Below are 21,010 nucleotides of genomic sequence, written 5' to 3' on the forward strand. Positions count from 1 at the left end.
GACAACAGACTCGCCAAGGCAAATAGCGCCTTTGGAAGACTACACAAAAGAGTCTGGAAAAACAACCAACTGAAAAACCTCACAAAGATAAGCGTATACAGAGCCGTTGTCATACCCACACTCCTGTTCGGCTCCGAATCATGGGTCCTCTACCGGCACCACCTACGGCTCCTAGAACGCTTCCACCAGCGTTGTCTCCGCTCCATCCTCAACATCCATTGGAGCGCTCACACCCCTAACGTCGAGGTACTCGAGATGGCAGAGGTCGACAGCATCGAGTCCACGCTGCTGAAGATCCAGCTGCGCTGGATGGGTCACGTCTCCAGAATGGAGGACCATCGCCTTCCCAAGATCGTATTATATGGCGAGCTCTCCACTGGCCACCGTGACAGAGGTGCACCAAAGAAAAGGTACAAGGACTGCCTAAAGAAATCTCTTGGTGCCTGCCACATTGACCACCGCCAGTGGGCTGATAACGCCTCAAACCGTGCATCTTGGCGCCTCACAGTTTGGCGGGCAGCAGCCTCCTTTGAAGAAGACCGCAGAGCCCACCTCACTGACAAAAGGCAAAGGAGGAAAAACCCAACACCCAACCCCAACCAACCAATTTTCCCTTGCAACCGCTGCAATCGTGTCTGCCTGTCCCGCATCGGACTGGTCAGCCACAAACGAGCCTGCAGCTGACGTGGACTTTTTACCCCCTCCATAAATCTTCGTCCGCGAAGCCAAGCCAAAGAAGAGTATGTGAGTGGAAAGATCCAATCTGAAAGCCCGAAACGTTGATTCTACATCTTTGCTCTGCAAAGCACTGTTTGACCTGTTGAGTTTCCCAGGCATTGTGTTTTTACTGGACTGTTTCACATCCTGATTGACAAGAATAAAAAGGGACGGGTGACCAAGGGAATTCTCCCAACAGTTCCTGGGCAACCCGAGGACAGGGTCGTGGGACGACGTTACCACAAATTTGCACGGAATCGTCAACCCACAAGCCCCCCCCACCCCCCCAGATTCGGGAGCGGCTCTCCCTTTCCTGAGCCACAGCTACGAGGCTGACCGACGGGCCACCTTGACCCATCAAGCGGGTGCAGCCACGTTGTTTTCACCCCGTCGCGTAAAAAGTTATTTCAGCTTACTTTAAACTGTGGCTTGGCGTTGAAGACTCTATACACGCCTCTGTGAGTGGGACGTAATCCGAAACCCCATCCTCAAACATCGGCTCATTCAACGCAATTTCAATAATTTGAGGGCGGGTTCCAACATTGGGATAAACGCGTGGCTTAAATGTAATTGAGTTTTAACCCGAATGTGTCCTGCACTAAACACTGGCAGGTCGAGTTTCGTGGCCAACGTGCGCTGTATTGATACAAAGAACCATCGATCTGACACATCCTCAGCAAGTATATGGTGTCATTAAAAGCCCCCCCCCCCCCCCCCCCAGCACCCTGTTTATTAACCCTACATGGTTTGGTTTGCTTGAACTTCGCTCCTGCATTCAATAGCGACATATTGCACCTGGAGCGTTATTCCAACAGGTTGCAAGAGACACACTCGTTCGACAGCCCAACCACGGCGCCGTCCACTCCACAATGAACAGAAAGCGGAGACCTACCGGGAGCTGGGCGGCCGCGATCTGCCATGTTCGCCCAGGGGCATCCGTGCGCGGAGCTTGATCCGGCGGGGAAGGATCGGTCCCGGCGGGGATATCACACCGCGTCCGCTGGGGGAAAGAGCGAAGGCTTCTTGCGGCTAATTCCATGTCCCGTGGCCCCGTGTTGCACGAACCAGGAAGGCATAATTTGGGAAACTTCCCGCCCCACGGAATATAGTGAAACAACCAGGGTCAATAACGCTTTTCTGAACACCTTTCAACTTGCAAATGGATCTTCACGCGGAAACTACCTGCTTGGCCGCGAAGAAAATCGTCTTCTGGAAGCGCAGAAGGGTTGAACGCTGAAAACAATGAAACCTTGAAGGGTCAAATCGGTTGAATTTGAATTGGGTTGGGGTTCATTGGGAACGAATCGGCTGAGATTTAGAAAAGTCAACAGCAGAATGATTCTGATGAGGAGTAGCCCAATAGGATCATGGCTGCATGTACATTAAGGATCAATTCCACTGACCTGGCTCTGTTCCATAATCCTTTGAACAAAAATCAAACAGTCCGGAACATTTCAACTTTATGCTCACTTCCCCTCCCCAAATACTTGAATCTTGTTTCCAAATCAAGCATGGTAGGAACTAATCCTCAAGTTCTTCGACTCTTCACGTGTAATTAATAGAAAATGCATAATGAAGGCAGTAATTTGTAAATATTAAGTAAAGCACGAAAGTCTGCAGAGGCAGTACTTTATCGAGCAAAAATAAAATACATAAACCAATGTTTCAGGCTCCAGCCCTTCATGCTTGGGTGCAAGCCTCTCCGAGGATCTGACCTTGAGCGCACATCACAAAGAAGGCTCGTTGTGAGGAGTTTGAGGAGATTTGGTGCTTCACCTAAGAAACTACAGGTGGAGAGCATTCCGGCTGGTTGCATCTCTATCTGGTACAGAGGTGCCAATGCTCAGGACAATAAAAAGAACTCCAAAGGGTTGTTAACTCAGCCTGCGTCATGAGGAAGTGAGGAGCTATAGCGGCACCACGGAAGAAGACAGAAGAGGAAGACATCTGAGAGGACGTTTGGGATCATCTGGTGCGAGTTAGCCTGTGGACGCAGGGGTGGGTCCATGGCGATTGGAGGAGCAATCTAACACCCTTTCCAGCCGTAAGCACACTTCCTCCAGCTCCACGAGGAAGCTCTTCTTCAGCAATGTTCAGAATCCAGAACAATATGTTCTGAAGAGCCGTAGTGAGAGATGACCTCTTCTTGCACAAGGACCTGATGGAGTGCCTCAAATTTGAGGCAAAGGATATCTATTGCTCCAACAGTCACTTCGTTGTGACATTCAAGACCCCCACTGGGTGACAGAGATTGCTTCGAGTTCCAGGAAAAGAGGAAAGTGGCTCCACTCTCACTTTTCAAGGTGTAGCCACTTTTTACTTTCCAACACAGAAGGAAAGTATGTCAAGGAGACAGGGACCTTCATGGACTTCAAAGCACGTTTGGAATCTGGACCAGCAAATGCCAAGTGAAGGTAAAGCTGAGGGAGGATTGTAAAGGGGCCATCATCCAAGTCAAGTCACCTTTATTTATCGTTCATACCATGCTCGCACGGTAAGGACAAGATAGCATTTCTCCAGGACCATGGAGCATATTTACATAAATATAAGTTAGAAATTAAACACATTAAAATATTAAGTAGAAGTCCATGATACACTATCCACATATGTTCTGGGAGTTCAGGAGCTTGTTGGCGGGGAAAAGAAACTGTTGCCCAATCTGGACATAAGGACCTGAGTGCCACGGTACCTCCTACCAGATGGCAGAAAGGAGAACAGTTTACATGATGGGTGTGTGGAGTCCTTCACAATGTTTATTGCCTTTTGCCTACATCGAGTGTTGTAGATGTCCTTCATGGTAGGAAGAGAGCCCCCAATGATCTTTTCTGCTGACTTCGCTAACTTCTGCACGGTCTTTCGGTCCAAGGAGATACAGTTTCTAAACCAGGTGGTGATGTAGTTGCACAGGATGCTCTCGATACATCCTCTGTAGAATGTAGTGAGGATGGGGGGTGGAGAGGGGGGGGGGGGGGGGGGTTGGAGATGAACATTTCTTAGCCTTCGCAGGAAGTAGAGCCACTCCTGGGCTTTCTTGGCTATGGAGCTGGTGTTAAGGAACCAGGTGAAATTCTCCACCAAGTGCACTCCAATGAACTTGATGCTCTTACGACCTCAACGGTCAAGCCGTCAACGGTCAGTGGAGTGTGGTTTCCCCTTCGGTGTTTGCCATTGGAGGGAACCGTGGATACCTGGTCTATGCCAGACAGCTCAGAGTGTCCAGGAATTGCATAAACCTAGACATGTGGCAGATCAGTGCACTGCAGTTATCTGTTAAAATTGCAAGAAAGGCCATCAGACCAAGGACTGCAGAGAGAGCAGGTCACCTCTACAAGGCCTGCCCAGAATGTGTAGCTACTTCGGTATCGGCAGCAAGTGGCTAATGGCCCACATCACCACCACACCCCCCTCAAATGAGGTCAACAGCCCCTCAAGTGCAACAGTGACCAAGACTCAGAGTTTCACAGACTGTGACAGAGGCAGGGATCAGGGGAAGAGAGGAAACATCCAACCCTCAAACCCCAGCCACAAGTCTGGAGGCCCCTCCTGAGGAGGTAGAGGCGATAGATGAGGGAGCTGTGGAGGGGGAATGGCAAGATGGTGGGGAAAAGACAGAAAACACAAGAAGCCCCAAGAAAGAAACCAGCAATGGACATACAAGCAGGGGGGAGAAAAGGGTCATGACACAAGCAGAAACCAGCAGCCTCTTGGCATTGGAGGAGGAAGCCGCAGCCCACCTGGTCGAGATTGGATGGCTCCTTGAGTCGAAGGCTGTCATGGTCAGAAGGGACCTCTTTTTCCACAGCCTGGAAGAGAATGGCTCCGTCACATCCTCACAGATAGACATTCATCAAATCAGTAGGTCCTTTTATGCTAGTCTGTATGACATTAAGACCACAACAGAACCGCCTCCCAAAACTTTCTGTCCTCTTATCATGGAGGGAATCTCTGGATCAGCCAATTACTCTGGGAGCTGACAAACTCCATCTGTTCCTTTGGGTTGAGTAAGAGTCCCAGAAGTGATGACCTACTGGTTTAGTTGCACATGGCTCAGTGGGACTGGGTAGGCCCCGACCAGCTGGAAGTAAAGAATACTATTCTCCTCGCAGGAAGCATGTCAGACTCCATGAAGAAGGGTATCATCACCCTCATCTACAAAAAGAAGGGGGAGGAGGAGGAGGATATCAGGAATTGGACTACAAAATGTGATCAACAAAATCCTGTCCAAGACCATGGTCAATCAAGTCTGCCCTGGGGCAGGTGATCCACCCAGACTCCAGGCAAGAAGATCTTTGAACACCTTGTACTGCTCAGGAATACCATCGACTCTGTGCAGGACAGGGGCGGGGGGGGGGGGGTGGTGTGTAGATGCCTGTCTGGTCAGCTTAGACCAGGAGAAGGTTTTTGACCAGATATCGCACATGTACAAAATGGGCTTTGGGGAGGGATTCTGGAATTGGATTAAACTGCTCTATGCAGACATCTGTATTGCAGGCCAAATCAATGGATGGGAAACAGAGAGCTTCCCAATCAAGTCTGGAGTTAGGAAAGGCTGCTCACTGTGTCCAATCTTATTTGTGTGCTGCAAAGAGAGCTTTGCTGAATCCATCAACAAGGACGAGGCAATAAGAGGAGTGATGTTACCAGGTCTAGGCCTCTCTGTATATGGATGGCATTACTTTCTTCTGTTTGGATACCCGATTGGCCTGGAGACAGCAAAAGCCCACCAAAAATTGGGTCTGTGGGCAATGCGCTCCCTCTTGATAACCGGGAAGAACCTGGTCATCAGGTGAGAGGTGCTCTCAGTGCTGCTGTATATGGTGCAGGTGTGGCCTATCCCCTGCATCTCCACCCTGGAAGTTTCCAGAGCAGTTTTCAGATGTGCCAAAATGGAGAAGGTCCGAAGGAGCGCCACGTACAAGTTACCAGAAAATGGGGGCAAAGGCGTACCCAATGTGGCCCTCATTCTGATGACCACCTTCATGTGTGGCTGGATCAAGCTCTGAGTGGAACCAAAGTATGAGGGCACCAAGTGCTGCTACATGCTGAAGTTCTACCTTTCCTGGGTGTTGTGAAGAATAGGCCTGACCCCATTGCCTTGCAATGACCCAGTTAGCTGGTCTTTTCCACACCACCTGTCCTTCATGGAAAAGATTTTCCAGGATAACACCTTTGACCACAAGGCCACCTGAACGTCCAACAGAAACTGAGAAATGAGGACTTGATGCATCTTGTGGAATGGTTCCCTGAGCAGAACATCCAGGTCATCTGGTGGCATGCCTCACTGCTAGGTCTCACAAACAAGTGCCAGGCCTGACTGGTGGTGAGATGAGCCCTCCCAGTCAATCAGAACATCACTCTCCATGCATGTTGTCCTCAGGACGGCTGTGGTGGAATGGAGATTGTCGCCCACCTCTTTGCTGAATGCATATTCACAAAGAGTATGTGGAGAGGGATGCAGAGGGCTTTGCCACTGTTCATACCCAGCGGCAGCGTGACAGAGGTCTCTGATCTATGGACTATTCCCGGGGAGTCCTCCCGTTAGTGGGCACTGAGGGGCTGAGACCAAGGGGAAACCAACAGAGGTGGGGTAGAAACAACAAGGTGTTGCGGTGGTGGTAATAGAGTATTGAGAGAAGAATGTAAAGTGTGCAACAATGAGAATGTATTGATAAGATTGTCACAATGAATGTAAAAAGTCTTGAATAGTTTTCTTGTATTGTAACTACAGTCAATATTTGGAAAACAAAATGCCTGTGACATTACAGACACCATGCCATTCCTTCAAGGGCATGTACAAAATGTGTTGTCTTAAGAAAGCGACCTCTATATTCAGTGATCCCCACCTCCCTTTTCATTCTGCTAGCACTGGGGAAAAAGGTACAGGGCCTGAAGACGAGCACTCAGTGGCACAAGGACAGCTTCTTCCTCTCTGCCGTCAGATTTCAGAATGAACAATGAACCACAGACATTTACTTTAACGTTTCCTTGCGCTATTTTTTTTGTATTTATTTTGTAAGGTGGTTTATATACATTTTTGCGCAAAACAATGAATTTCATTACATGTTCATGACATTAAATTCTAATTCTGATCAAGGCATGGACAAAATGTAGGCAGACGCCTCACCTATATTTAGATGATACCTTGATGAAGGGCTCAAGCCAAAAATATTAGTTCTGTATCTTTATCTTTACCTTATAAACTATGCTGATGGATCTGCAGCATTTCTCCAGTATTATGTTTATATTTGTACATATTACCCAGTCTGGATGCAGACTTTGAGAAGAGACTTCTAAATTGTCAGTTTGAAAAGGAAAGATTTTAAAAACAATCTCATTACAAATCTCAACCTTTACAATCCAAGATGCTTTGTTATTTTTTGTTTTTTCTATTTTTCATATACTTTTTTTAACCAACTCAATCACTTCATACTGATTACTGTGATCACGCCGGAAACTAAGAAAAAAACCACAGATATTTTTTCCCTTTATCTTTTGTACCACTAGCCATGCAGCAATATAACTCACCCAGTTATTCTACCATTAAACGTTGTGGATGATGTCCAATATGCGCTTGCATTCTGCACAAGTGACCCAGACCTGAACACGTACACCTACTTAATTATAAATTGAGTCAAGATCTTATTAGATATCTACATTTTCTTCAGTCAGAAGGTCTGGATTTGTAACTTGAGAGCTATTATTTTCATAATGAAAATATAATAGGTGCATCAATCACACATAAGCATTGATTCACAAGATAACGCATTAAGGTCACTGGGTTTATTTGGCACCATGTGAACTTGGTTAAGTTATTTAGGATATAATAAAGCCTACTTGTAGCTGCAGGTAGCTAAAACGCTCCTCCCAGGTGTTGAAATATTTTATTACCTTATCTGCAAGTAGCTGCTGGAATAATTTAATAACACTTCACTCTCAGTAATTTTACCTAGCAAAATATTTTTCCGGACCATGCAAGGACAGGAGACTAAAATCTTACAAAGGTTGAAGACAGAACGGAACAGGTACAGTAGCTATGGGGGTTGGCGTTCCAAGCCCAGACACAATGGCTGGAGGCAGAGTCAGAATTATTAATTACTTGCAGTTTGTGCTCACAATGAACCTATTCTAAAATAGCCAATAGTATAACAAAGTTTCAAGCAATAGGAGATGGAAGCTGTTACTGTTTTCAATGAGGAAATAAACAAAAACTCAAATTTGTATACATGTCATGACTTTCACCTCCTCTTTCCCTTTAGCTAATCATGTGGTTTTCATTATAACCCCATGTGAAAGAACTTTAAAATGCTCTCTGAAATAGCCTGGCAAGTTACTCATTTGCACAAAGGTGCCTGGCTGCATCTTACCAGAAGCGATTAGGGATTGGCCGGCCTTGCCAACGAAGCCCAGATCCAGAAGAATGATTTTCTTTAAAGAGGAAATATGTCCTGTTATGAACACAGTAATATTTAAATAGTGATAACTTCTCAAAGTCGATAAATATAACTACTAGACATGATTCAGGTTCCTAAATGTACTCTAAAATGTGACTAATAATTGAGGACATTTAGTAAAATGCAAAACTGCAAATATTACAGAAAATTATGTAAAAAATGTGCAAACTTAAGAACACACAACAAAATTAAAATACTTTAAGAAGTTCATAAACATTCAAACGAACAATTACTGAAACAACAAAACTAATACCCTCTTTCTTTTCTTTTATCCACATTTCTCCATTGAAATCGACACAAGAGAGCTGGCCATCACAGCCTGGTTCAGTTGTCAGAGTATCCACGCCCTGCTGCTCATCTCCACAAGGAGCTCAGAACCCGTGTGATTGTCAGTTAGTCCGAAAAATATTCCACGCAGAAATTCCAACTGTGTTGGCAGTTACATGGGGAAATGCTAACGGCTAGGTGCAAAATTGGTGGCACTTTACCCACAAAATCTTGCCTGTTATTTCTACTTGGAATTAAATGAGAATATTTGCAGATGCAGGGGTTGAGTGCAATATACTAATGTGCTGGAGAAATTCAGCAGGCCATTGGAAATAAAGGGTAACCAACATTTCAGGCCTGGGCCCTTCATGTATCCCTTTACTGTGGGATGGTATGTGACTTGCTGAGTTTCTCTTGCATTTCCATGTTAAATATTTCTTTATCCTCTGATGCTCTAATCTATGCAATGTTTCTAGCAGTTTTAATTTTCAGAACTCTATCTAGGATTTCAGTACAAATCTACTTGGCACAGTCCAATGCAAAAGCAAGTTACATCCATGTTTATGGTTTTACTTAAAGCATTTCTGAGAATGAGCTGGTTATGGTACAAAGCTCTCTGTTGCCTATCCATATGGCCGTGAACGCAAATGCCAATTGGCCTTGTGCCAGGCTCATCCCTAAATAGATGGAGCATAGTTCTGGCACACAGAATGACTGAGATTTTCATTACCCATCAATGAAAATTGATGGTGGTCATCATTCTTACAGAGCAAGTGGACAGCAAGCTCCTGCACACCTGTGCACTCAGTTAAATATAGAATCAGAATGGTCCTGTTGATCAGATCCTCACTTTGCCATCCTACTGAGCTCCAGGGCTCTGTTCCTTCTAGGTGCCCATGAAAATCTCACCACCGCAGACAGGCTGGTGTTAAAGCGGACCTGGAAACCGAATGACCACGCACAGCACAAGTGGAGATGAACAGGTGAAGTTGGCCGGAGCTCAGTGCACTTAGGAGATTGAAAAGGGGATGAACTCCTTTTGTTTCTTCTCCAGTCTGTCACGGTCCACCAGGCCATCATCCATTCAGGTACACATCACCGCACACTGCCTTCATCCTATTTTGTCTGCCTTAAATTCCAACCCCCCACCCCATTCCTATGTTTCTCCCAGGTCCACTTGAACTTCACCCTTTCCAGTCCACTGATGGCTGGGCGCTGCTCAGACAGACCTGGACGGAACATGAGAAACTCTAGTTCAAGCAATCCTGAAGCTGTTTGCCCTGCGTTGTCTGCAGCACCTACATCCTTTCAAGCTGCTTTCACCCTTTCAGGTCTGCTTGGAAACCTCCCTGCTCTCACCCTTTCTGCTTGAATGTTTTCATTCCTTCAGATCCTCTCGAACACCATGTTGCCCTCTTCTTTTCAGGTCCTCATCAACTTATTCCTGCTTGACCATATCTGGTGCACTGCCCCTTCACCCTGCATGTCCTCACTTTCCCAGTCCACTAACTCTGCTTCACGCATTCCTGGGTTAGTTTCTTTAATTGTAATTTAATTTTGAGATTCCACACTGTACCAGGCCCTTCTGGTCCACAAGCCCGTGTTGCCCAAATGCACCAACTAATGTACAAGCCCCAAATGTTTCTGGAGGGTGGGAGGAAACTGAGGCACCCAGAGGAAACCTACAACCTTCTTACAGACAGCACTGGATTCAAACCGGGGCCTTGCTGGCACTGTAACTAGTGTTGCACTAACTATTATACTCCATCCCTGTTACTGGTTCACCCTTCTTGACTTGAAATTATAACTACTTGACTAGGTTTGAAATTATTTTTCATACAATTACTGTACAAGTCCTGTGGAGAACTAAACCATCTTATGCTTTATATAATTTCTGTTAAACATCTAAGGCATGAATCACATTCCCTGAAGGGAATCTGGCGTAAATCAACTTTGTTGACTTAAGCATTATCCAATAGTTCTGCTTCAATCTATTCCACACACTATTGTTACATAAAATACTTGCCTTTGTGGAGACACACCAGCACATTTCTGCAACTCTTTGTTGCAAAAAGTATTAAACTAAGCCAGACTAGACCTGGTGTGTTTTATAACCTCTTCAAATATTTTTTATGGGCAAATTTCAAATAACAGAAGCACTTTGTGCTTTTAATAACTTTCCAATGATCGAACTATACAATTTTAATTGCATTCAATTTAGATCTACACAATTATCATTTTGTTCAGCAATAGATTAAAGACTCAAATTCAATCATATTCATATTGGAAAAGGATAAGTTTTCAAAGCACCAGCCCTGTGGCTTGGTCTTGAATCTGATATCGATTACTGAGATGAAAAATAATTGTTGGAATAGAAATGAGGCTTGGATATGGGAGGCTGGGGGACAGAGCTGACAGGAACTGGTACTATAATAGTCCCTAACAAGGCAAAAACATTAAAAATGGAGACAGGAAATGTAATCCTGCAATATTATACAATTTTTTTTTCCTCAATAATTTCCAGAATTAACTTTACATTTCTCTTGGGAATCTGGTGTGTTTAGGAGATAATATTATCATTCAAAATGCAATTAAATATCAGATACTGAAATGTGAAAAAAAACCCAGAAAATTCTGGGAACACTAATATATGTACTGTGTATATGTATTATTTGTCTGTATGAGTTATGTCGGTATGTGTGTTTTCCACTGTCCTGTATGTTGAGCATTGTTTCATCAGGTTATACTGGTACAATCGGATGACAAATTAACTTGAACTGAAGACCAACTCTACACAAGAAAATGTCCAAACAAAAAAAGAAGTGTTTGCCATCACAGATAGAAACTTGCATGAATGGTGCATGGCTCATTGACTGACCAATTCTGACTTCAAATATGCGTTATGGCCCATAGTTACAAACTAAAAAATGTTTCCATTGTCTGAGATAGGATGGTGCTTTGAGTACTCAGTGAAAGGTATCTTTCAACAAACCACCAACTATCCTTGGTTTCCCCATTAATGGACGAGCAAGCCTCAGAACCCATTTTGAGGATGTTAAGGCTTGCAGGTGGGATCTTAACCCATCAACTTCTCAAGACACTGGAATGAAACTTAAACCCATTGCCACCTGGCTTGAAGGAGAGATCTCACTTAAAGCTAAGGCTGGAAATCAATACGAGTTGCTAAAGAGAAATTTGTGAAACATTCTTTTCTTTTAGAATCTAAATCAGGATTATTGTCATGAACATGTCATGAAATTTGTCGTTTTGCAGCAGAAGCCTTACAGGTGCAAATTTCTATAAATTACAATTTTGTAAATGCAAGATTTTTTAAAAAATGATTCATGCAAAAAAGAGAAGTAGTGTCAAAAGGTTCACTGTCCTTTCAGAAATCTGATGGCAGAGGGGAAGAAGCTGTTTTTGTAACATTGGGTGTGTGTCTTCAGGTTCCTGTACCTCCTTCCTGATGGTAACAGTGAGAAAAGGGAAGGGCCTGGGTGGTGAGGGGTCCTTGAGGATAGAGTCTACCTCTTATTTATGACCTTAATGGAATGAAGATCAATGCACATGATGGGACTGGCCAAGTTTACAACCGTCTGTATCCTCTTCCACTGCATTGGAACCTCCATACCAGACACTGATTCAACTAGTCAGAATGCTCTCTACAGTATACATGTAGAAATTTGCAAGGGCCTTTGGTGACATATAAAATCTTCTCAAACTTCCAACAAAATATAGCCACTGGCTATATTCTTTAAGATGGCAATGACATGATGGCCCCAGAATAGGGGGCCCTCTCTACTGCTGACCCCTCCATTGAGGACTTGTTCATGCTCTCCAGGTATACCCCTACTGAAATCCACAATCAATTCCTTAGTTTTGCTATTGTTGAGTGCAAGGTTGTTGTTGTTGTAACTCCACTCAACTCGTTGATCTACCCCACTCCTGTACGCTTCCTCATTGACATCTGTGATTCTGTTGACAACCAAGGTTTAATTGGCAAATTTGTAAATGGCATTTGAATTGTTGTTGTTTGTTCTCTATATCAATGATCGAGATAATGTAGTCAATTGTATCGGTAAATTTGCTGATGACACTAAAATTGGAGGTGTTGTCAACAGCAAGGAAGCTTTTCAAAGCTTGCAGAGGGATCAGGACCAGAAGGTGGCAGACAGAATTTAATGCAGACAAGTATGAGATAGTGCATTTTGAAAGGACAAACCAAGGTAGGACATACACCATAAATGGCAAAGCATTGAGGAGTGCGGAGGAACAAAGAGATCTGGGAATTTAGATACATAATTCCCTGAAAGTGGTGCCATAGGTAGACAGTATTGTGAAGTAAACTTTTGGCATCTTGGCCTTCATAAATCAAAATATAGAGTAAAGGATATGGAATGTTATGGTGAGGTTGTATATTAGTGAGGCCAAAATTTGGAGTGTTGTGTGCAGTTCTGATCACCAAACTACAGGAAGGATATCAGTAAGATTGAAAGAGTACAGAGAAGATTTACTAGGATATTGCTGGGTCTGCAGAGAAAGATTAAACAGGTTAGAACTTTATTCCTTGGAATGTAAAAGAATGAGGAGAGATTTGATAGAGGTTTACAAAATTATGAGAGGTATAGATTAGAGTAAATGGAAGTAGACTCTTTCCACAGGATACAAGAGGGCATGGTTTTAGGGTGTAACAGGAAAGGTTTAGGGAGAATATTAGGGGAAACCTTTCCACTTAGAGAGTGGTGGGGGTGTGGAACGAGCTGCCATCAGATGTGGTAAATGCAGGCTCACTCTTTAGTTTTAAAAATAAATTGGATAGATACATGAAAGGGGAGGTCTGGAGGGTTATGGAATGCATGCAGGTCAGTGAGGCTCGTGATATGATGTTTTTGGCACAGACTAAAAAGGCCAAATGGCCTGTTTTCTGTGCTGTAATATTCTGTTTTTCTAAAGAAGGCTGGGATTTTTTGATGCCATTCATTAGGTAGTAAGGAGGACAGATGTGGTTCGTGAACAGGGGCATTTTGAAACCCATGTGTAACCAGATGACAATGTAACTTCTATCTGACTAACCTCTGATGCAAGCATGTTTTATCAATGAGGTGAAAAGTGGAAGTAGGCCCAAGTTTTTGCTTTCATTTTTAAAATGAAACCAATCAAGCCAGCTTATCAGGTCCTTTTCCTCCCCACTTCAGCCTTCATTTGTTCCAAAGCTTGCTGATGTATGCCTGGGCAACTGGTAGAAGAGCTAAAGCCAGGAGAAGGCAGGATTATCCAAGTTAAAGAGCCAGTCCATTGTTGCATCCATCTCGCCAATTAAACCAAAAGGATTTCTGGTTCCAATCACATTTTAATCCACAATCGTTCCTTTTATTCCTTTCATAGTGTCCTTGCATTTTTCCAGGGTGTTCCTTCTCTTTCTCCTTGCAAGCAGCATAGATATGTGCAAACATATACATCCAAGTAAATAAATCCAATGACCAGACACTGTCACCAAATTAATGCCTGACGTGTATAATCCTCAGCTCGTCAGTGACGTCCCAATAACATTCCTCAGATTCACTGCATGGAATAAAGCTCACTAGTGTGTGTCACCTGTTCAAGTCTTTCGAGAGCAAAAGGATGAACTACAGTAAATGGTACGATTAATTCACTGCTTTTTATGCTTTAATCAAGTCTGCTAAATATAACCATTGCAATGAAAAGAGAGGGGCATTTATTTTCTAATTAGTTTGTGATCTATGGAATGAAAGCTATGCCACATGAAGTTCAAGCACAGTAGATTAACTTTATACAGACCTTTAAGTCTGACAAGCCCCATAAATATAACAACTAACTGCTACCTGAACAACCTTGACCTGTTACAGCTTAATGCTTCAATGTGCCTTTAAACCAGAGGCAGCCGTTAAAGATAAGAATCTGAAGGAAGCTTCGGGAGTTGGGGTTTAGGAATGTGACAGTGAAACATTTTAATATTAAAATGAGTGAACATGGGAGGAATGTGATGCCATTGACAGTGAAACATTTTAATATTAAAATGAGTGAACGTGGGAGGAATGTGATGCCATTGACAGTGAAACATTTTAATATTAAAATGAGTGAACATGGGAGGAATGTGATGCCATTGACAGTGAAACATTTTAATATTAAAATGAGTGAACGTGGGCAGTTTTTCATCGTCACTTTTAATTCTGAAAATTGATGCTTCTTGTGACTGATCTATTAATCAAAAATACATTTTGTTCAAATACTGTTAAATCTGAAAAGAATCTTTGAACTAAGTTTGAATTCAATTCTATCAAAATTAACATTTTGTAAACTAATTCATTGTTTTCTATAAACACAGGCTCTTTGGCACCATCTCAACTAATGATAGTAGTTATAGTGGAGCCACAAACTCTCCATGGTAGCCCTTGAGTTAGGAACTTCACTCATTTGAGGCTGGAACACACCCAGCAAAATGTAGCCACCCAGTCATTATCTAAAGAACTCCAGAGGTGGAAAACTGACCCAACTCTGCTCATACCAAAACCTATATTTTGATCTTGGGAGCAGAGCTCAAACAATTGGGGGAAGAAAATTCAATGGTCACTTTCAAAATAGGATTTAAGCTTAAAGTAGAGAGTGCGCAGGCGCATTCACAGGAGAGTGAAACAAAAAGGTAGTACAGGCACACAATGGGCTGAATGGTCTCCAACCAAAACATTTTACATCAGTTCAAAGCTGCTGAAAGTTTCCCCAACACCAAAATAAGTCATCGATGACAGTTTGCCCTTACAGATGAAATTTATTTATTAATTTGTGTAAATCTAAAACCATTGCAGCTTATATTGTCAAAAGAACATTAATTTATACCTGTTATTTCAGCAATAAAGCAAGAAATTGCAATTAGTCACATTTACAATGAATGTTTTCCCCGCATGAAAAAAATCATTAGGTTGGAGATTATTATTTGTAAAGCAACAAGGAAACTGAGAATTCAATTCTGAACATGAAATAATGCAATTTCTGGTTCATTAAAGCAAGTCTGTCTTCAACATGTTTCACCTCATTCATTCACATTTACGGGCAACACATCCACATTTCTGCATGTCAATCACTGGGTGTTGAAGCACAGTCCCGTTCAAACATCTCAGAGGTACCAGGATGGGAGCAGATGCCATGGCTGAGCAGCAGGTGCAAATGTTTTCAATCACGTCCTTCTGCAAGGAGTAGGCAGATTTACTTGAACAGTGCCCCTGAAACACAAAAAGATGCACCAACTCAACACATGCTGAGGGCTTTGATACTGTCAGGACAGGATCCAGTTTTGTCATTTGAGGTGGGACTGTCATCAAATTAAACTGATGAAGGCCGACAGGGTTAGTGCATCATTGCTATAGCACCAGCAACCCGGGTTCGAATTCGGCGCTGTCCACAAGGAGTTTCCATGTTCTCCCCATGTCTTTGTGGGTTTCCTCAGGGAGCTCTGGTTTCCTCTCACCTTTCAAAACATACTGGGGGCTGTAGGACAATTGGGTGGTATGGGCACGTGGACTGGAAGGGGCTGTGTGTTAAAAAATTAAAAATATATAAAACTGTTTAAATTATCCCACGTAACTTAAAAGTTAAAACTAATTGAGCGAAACACAAAAGTCTACAGACGCTATGATAGTAGTGAAAACACACCAAAATGCTGGAGGAACTCAGCCGTTCACGCTGCATCCATAGGAAGTAAGTATATTATTAATGTTCCGGACCAGAGCCCTTCTTCAAGATATAAGCAAAAAAAAACAAACAGGAAGGCATCTGAATAAAGACTGAAGAATGGCAGGGGGAGGAATCCAGACCAACAGCCAAAAGATGGGAATTGAATACGTCAATAGGAACGGTGAGAATTGATTTTGATTCTGTGAAAGGAGACAGAGGGAAAAGGGATACGAGAGAGCGAGAAAGACAAGAGCTGGGAGAATCCCCAGGGGAAGAAGTGGAGGGGGGGGGAGGAGGGAGGGTTTAACTGAAACCAGAAAAGTCATTGTTAATGCCATCCAGTTGGTGGGTGCCCAGATGGAATATGTTACTCCTTCAATTTGCAGGTGGTCTCAGTCTGCCAGTGCATGAGATCATGGACCGACTTTCGACATGTCAGCAGGGGAATGGGACGGGGAATTGAAATGGATGACCAATGGGAGAATTGGGCTGGTTTTGGTTGCAGTGGGAATTGGAGATGGAGGTGTGATATCTCAGCCTGAGTGAAGGGAAAGATAAGAAGTTCAGAAATAGAAGCAAGAAGAGGTGATTATCTAAAGTTAAACCCTTTCAACAAAATCATTGTGAATTCTAATTATGAGGCCACATCCCATTCCTAAATCCTGTTTGCCCAAGTACCCAAAATGACTTAACCTCTAAGTATAATCAACACTGAACAACTACAGTTTAATTTAGAAATTTCTTTTAGACATACAGCATGGTAACAGGCCATTTTGGCGCATGAGCCGTGTCATCCAATTACACCCAATTAACCTTCAACCCCCAGTATGTTTCAAACAGTGGGAGGAAACCAAGCCACTGGGAAAACCTATGCAGACATGGGGAAAATGTACAAAGTCCTTAAAGACGGGATTCACCGTAAAGGTGTTGCGCTAGCTGCCACCTGTTACTGAGGGACATAGATAAATACCTGTAGCCTTTTTCTCATAATGTAGTAGAATCAAAAACTAGAAGGCATAGGTTGAAGGTGAGAGGGTAGAGATTTGAAAAAGGCACCTGATGGTCACCTTCTTCACACAGAAGTTGGTGAGAATATTGAATGAGCTACCAGAGGAAATGGCAGAGCAGGGTCCATTGTATTGTACAAAGGACATTAGACAGGTACGTGGATAGGGAAGGTTTAAGAGAGATATGGGCCAAATGCAGGGTAATGGGACTGGCATGGATGAGTTGGGCCAAAGGGCCTGTTTTGAAGCTGCAGAACCAGGGTTGGCGTCATGGGAGCATTTTCAGGGCATGCGCCCAAATGAGTCACTTGAACTCTTGAACATGAATGGCACTAACAGCACAAAAAACTTCCACATGAATGGCAGTTTGTGCCCCCCCCCAGGTTACCCTAATGCCCCTCGATTAGATTTGTTCTGACACCGACTCTGTGTAGAACTATGATCATGACTACTCTGTATTTAACAATGTTTTAATACTGCCTAATAATATCACAAGGAAGCAATGCCTCCATCACCCTAATTGTATTAAAATGGTACTTAATATTCAAGGATTCATGTTGGAGGTCTTGGTATCCCAAAACTGAAGGTGCACATTCCATTATTATTAATTAGTACTGCAGTTTTAAAGAAGTGAGTGATAGAGTGGTTGGGTTTTCCTTAGTTTGCTGTAATCGATATTGATTGATTAATGGAATGATAACAGAGAATTGAAATATATGAAAATATAACCTTTACTGATGACACTGTTCCAGACAAATCCACAGAAAGAGAGGGTTACCACAGGCTTTCACTTTCAAAGGGGATTCAGACAGACAATTGAGAGGGAACAAAGAGATATGGAGAAACAGTGCGAGGAATGGAATGGGGTTATTCTACCATCTTGAGCTGAATGGCCTACTTCTATGTAATAACAATTCTATGATCTCCCCTGCTGCATGAAGATTCACCTGTCCATTCACCAAGGTGAACCTCCAGTGAATACCCAGGATGCAAAACACCAGAAGACTTTTTTTTTTAAATAACATCAGGAAGAATGGGGGAATGGAGCAGATGAGAAAGTGTGAGAGAAGGGAATGAGATACAAGGACACGAAGGTTGAGCAAAAGACACAAAGCTTTTATTTCTAACATGTCTTTATTTTACACCAAGCTAGGTACTTTTTAATTTGTAGGATGCGAGTGTCATTACCAAGGTCATTATTTTTACCAAAAATATAATTATTCATAAAAATAAACAGTAATGTATTTGGACCTGTCATTGCCTTCATTCTCTGTATCAATCAATCATTTGTTGCCCAATTTATATAGCACGGTATCAGGTCATTCTGGCCCATGAGCCCATGCGGCCCAATTACACCCATGTGACTAATGATCCTGTAGCACTATCAATTAGACCTGACAGGCCAGAAGTCAAATGGGCTTTAATTGCTATAAACTTACAGTCATATTTTACATGCTGTTGGCCCAATTCCAAGGCAGTAATGAGGGAGGAGATTGGGCGATACCACCTTTATTAGAAACCCAGGAGGGGAAGGAGTTATAGTATCAAGGGTGGGCCAAACAGAACACTGACTACAATAGTGTTCCACTACAGAACCAACAAATCCCGTACATTTTTGGAACATGGGAGGAAACCCAGGTGGACACAGGTAGAACATATATAGACAGCATCAGATTCATACCCAGGTCACTAGTGCTGTAATAAGCATTGTGCTAACCACTACCCTAACTACGCCACCTTAGAATTTTAAAGATCTAAAGCCTTTCCAGATACTATCCACTCATCTCAGTTTTAAATGACTGACCCCTCAGATTATATCTTAAACCAAGGTCCTCTATGCTCAGTGTTTCAGAGTCAGGAGTTTTTCTCCATCAACCAATATCCCAAAATAAAAAGCAAATTGATTGGTTATTATCACCCAGCTGTTTGTTGAAGCTTAGCGCATGAAGTGGTGGGCATATCTCATACAGCAACAGAACCAATATTTCAGAATTACTTCCCAATATACAGTCATGAAAAGCAGTGCATAAATTCAAGTCTTCCTCTGTCATCAATTTACCTTCATGTAGATTTCAACATTTAGTTTTGATATAGAATTCAACATTTTACCTTATTCTGGATTTCATCATGTTGTAGCCTAGTTTAAGTGAAAGGTTGTGTGGGCATGTATGAAAAATTGTGTGTTTGAGTGAATATATGTGAGTGAAAGCATGGAAATTTATCGGAATAAGTGTGCATATCTATGAGAGACTTTGTTTGTGTAGAAGGAAAAGGTAAATGGGAGGCTGAGAGTGACAGTATGAGTATGTTTGCACATTTATGTGTTGATGTGCACATCTAAGAGTGAGAAAACATTGTATGAATGCGTGTGGGAATGTCCTTAGAATTGAGTGCATGTTTGCAAAATTGTGTGTGTGTGAGAGAGAGAGAGAGAGCGCGAGAGAGAGAGAATGCAGGCAAGTGAATGGAGTGGATAAATAGAATAAATGTAGACAGGCTTTTTCCAATGAGGGTAGGTGAGATACAAATGAGAGGACATGGGTTAAGAGTGAAAGGGAAAACATGAGGGAGAAGTTATTTACACAGAGAATGGTAGGGGGTGTGGAATGCACTAGCAGCTGAAGTGGTGAATGCAGGCTTAATTTTAACATTTAAGAAGAACCTGGCAAGTACATGGATGGGAGAGGTATTAACAGCTATGAACTGGGTGCCGGTCAGTGGGACTAGGCAAAAAAAATGGTTGTGCACGGACTAGAAGGGCTGACGGAGTCTGTTTCTGTGCTGCAATCTTCTATGGTCTGTGTATTAAATTATGAGTGTCCACAAATGTTTGTGCACACGTGTCTGTACCTTTATGTACATGTGACTATGTGTACATCGATGCGGATGCTTGTGAAGAGGCAAGGGTAGGATTTACAGGTTGCAGAATGGGAGTGCGGTAAGACAGAATCCTTTTCATGGCTCTTACAGTTTTAGCTGGAATATACAGCCCAACATCTAGTAGGTAGCTTTCCCAAGGATGAACAACATTAATACCTGCTCTGAACATCTCCAGCACACATAGAAGCACCCGATTTAAAAGGCCCATGAGACTTTAGTAATTTGAATATGAACAATGAAACAAATTACAAATAACTTGGAACATCTGCTCAAATTTCTAGGCAGACCTCTTGTAAGATACATCTTTGTCCTCTTCCTCACAGTGCTAAGACAGTTTTAACATCCATTTGAGAGAGTACCCCTGATTTAACATGGCGCCTCTCCAACATGAACCAGTGATCCACGGTACTGGGATATCTGATATATATGCATGTGCCTGTACATGGACATATCTGCATGTTATTGTGTGGGAGAAACGGTTTTTCAAATTGTTTTATTAAATATTGAATAAATCTAGTTTTGTCATCTCATTGACCTTGTGCAGAGCCCCTCACTGGCCAGATGTGGTAGTGCAGTGAGTGTCACACTTCTGTAACATGACATCTTTATGGGTCTGAATAATCACCCAGCAAAATATGCTGCATGGTCACAAGGCTTGCTAAGAATAGCACACGGGAGTTTTCATTTAAAATAAAGTCATGTTGCAAGGTGAAGCAGTGATTATGAAGCTGACTTTGAAGCACTTTATAGGACATGATTGCTGTGTGATGTGTTTGAAATGTCACTGAAATCACTAAAATGTCTTTTATTCTCAGAAGTTTCAACTCAAGTAACTTACTAAAAAAATATCAAAGCTGTTGGCATCCAATATACATTTATAAAATGGCAATGGAGTGCATAAACAGTTGTGTAAATAACATGATTAAAATATTCTTCTGTTGTGCTCAAAAAAAAGGAGGGGTTACATCCACTCACCTCAGTCTTTTGCTGCATGAAGAG

General features: G+C 42.7%; 2 protein-coding genes across 2 annotated transcripts in view; both read right to left on the reverse strand.

Annotated features, from left to right (window-relative positions):
* LOC138748961 (anoctamin-2-like) overlaps positions 1-2,063 on the reverse strand; it is a 98,319-nt gene extending 96,256 nt beyond the window's left edge. Inside the window, exon 1 of the mRNA XM_069909930.1 lies at positions 1,606-2,063. Coding sequence (XP_069766031.1) covers positions 1,606-1,637 — 32 coding nt within the window. The 5' untranslated portion in view covers positions 1,638-2,063. The remainder of the gene's footprint in view (positions 1-1,605) is intronic.
* Positions 2,064-15,202: 13,139 nt separating this feature from the next.
* vwf (von Willebrand factor) overlaps positions 15,203-21,010 on the reverse strand; it is a 105,258-nt gene continuing 99,450 nt past the window's right edge. The window contains exon 52 of the mRNA XM_069908995.1: positions 15,203-15,673. Coding sequence (XP_069765096.1) covers positions 15,488-15,673 — 186 coding nt within the window. The 3' untranslated portion in view covers positions 15,203-15,487. The remainder of the gene's footprint in view (positions 15,674-21,010) is intronic.

Source organism: Narcine bancroftii, chromosome 13 (assembly GCF_036971445.1).
Source record: "Narcine bancroftii isolate sNarBan1 chromosome 13, sNarBan1.hap1, whole genome shotgun sequence".
In the NCBI taxonomy this organism is placed as follows: domain Eukaryota; kingdom Metazoa; phylum Chordata; class Chondrichthyes; order Torpediniformes; family Narcinidae; genus Narcine; species Narcine bancroftii.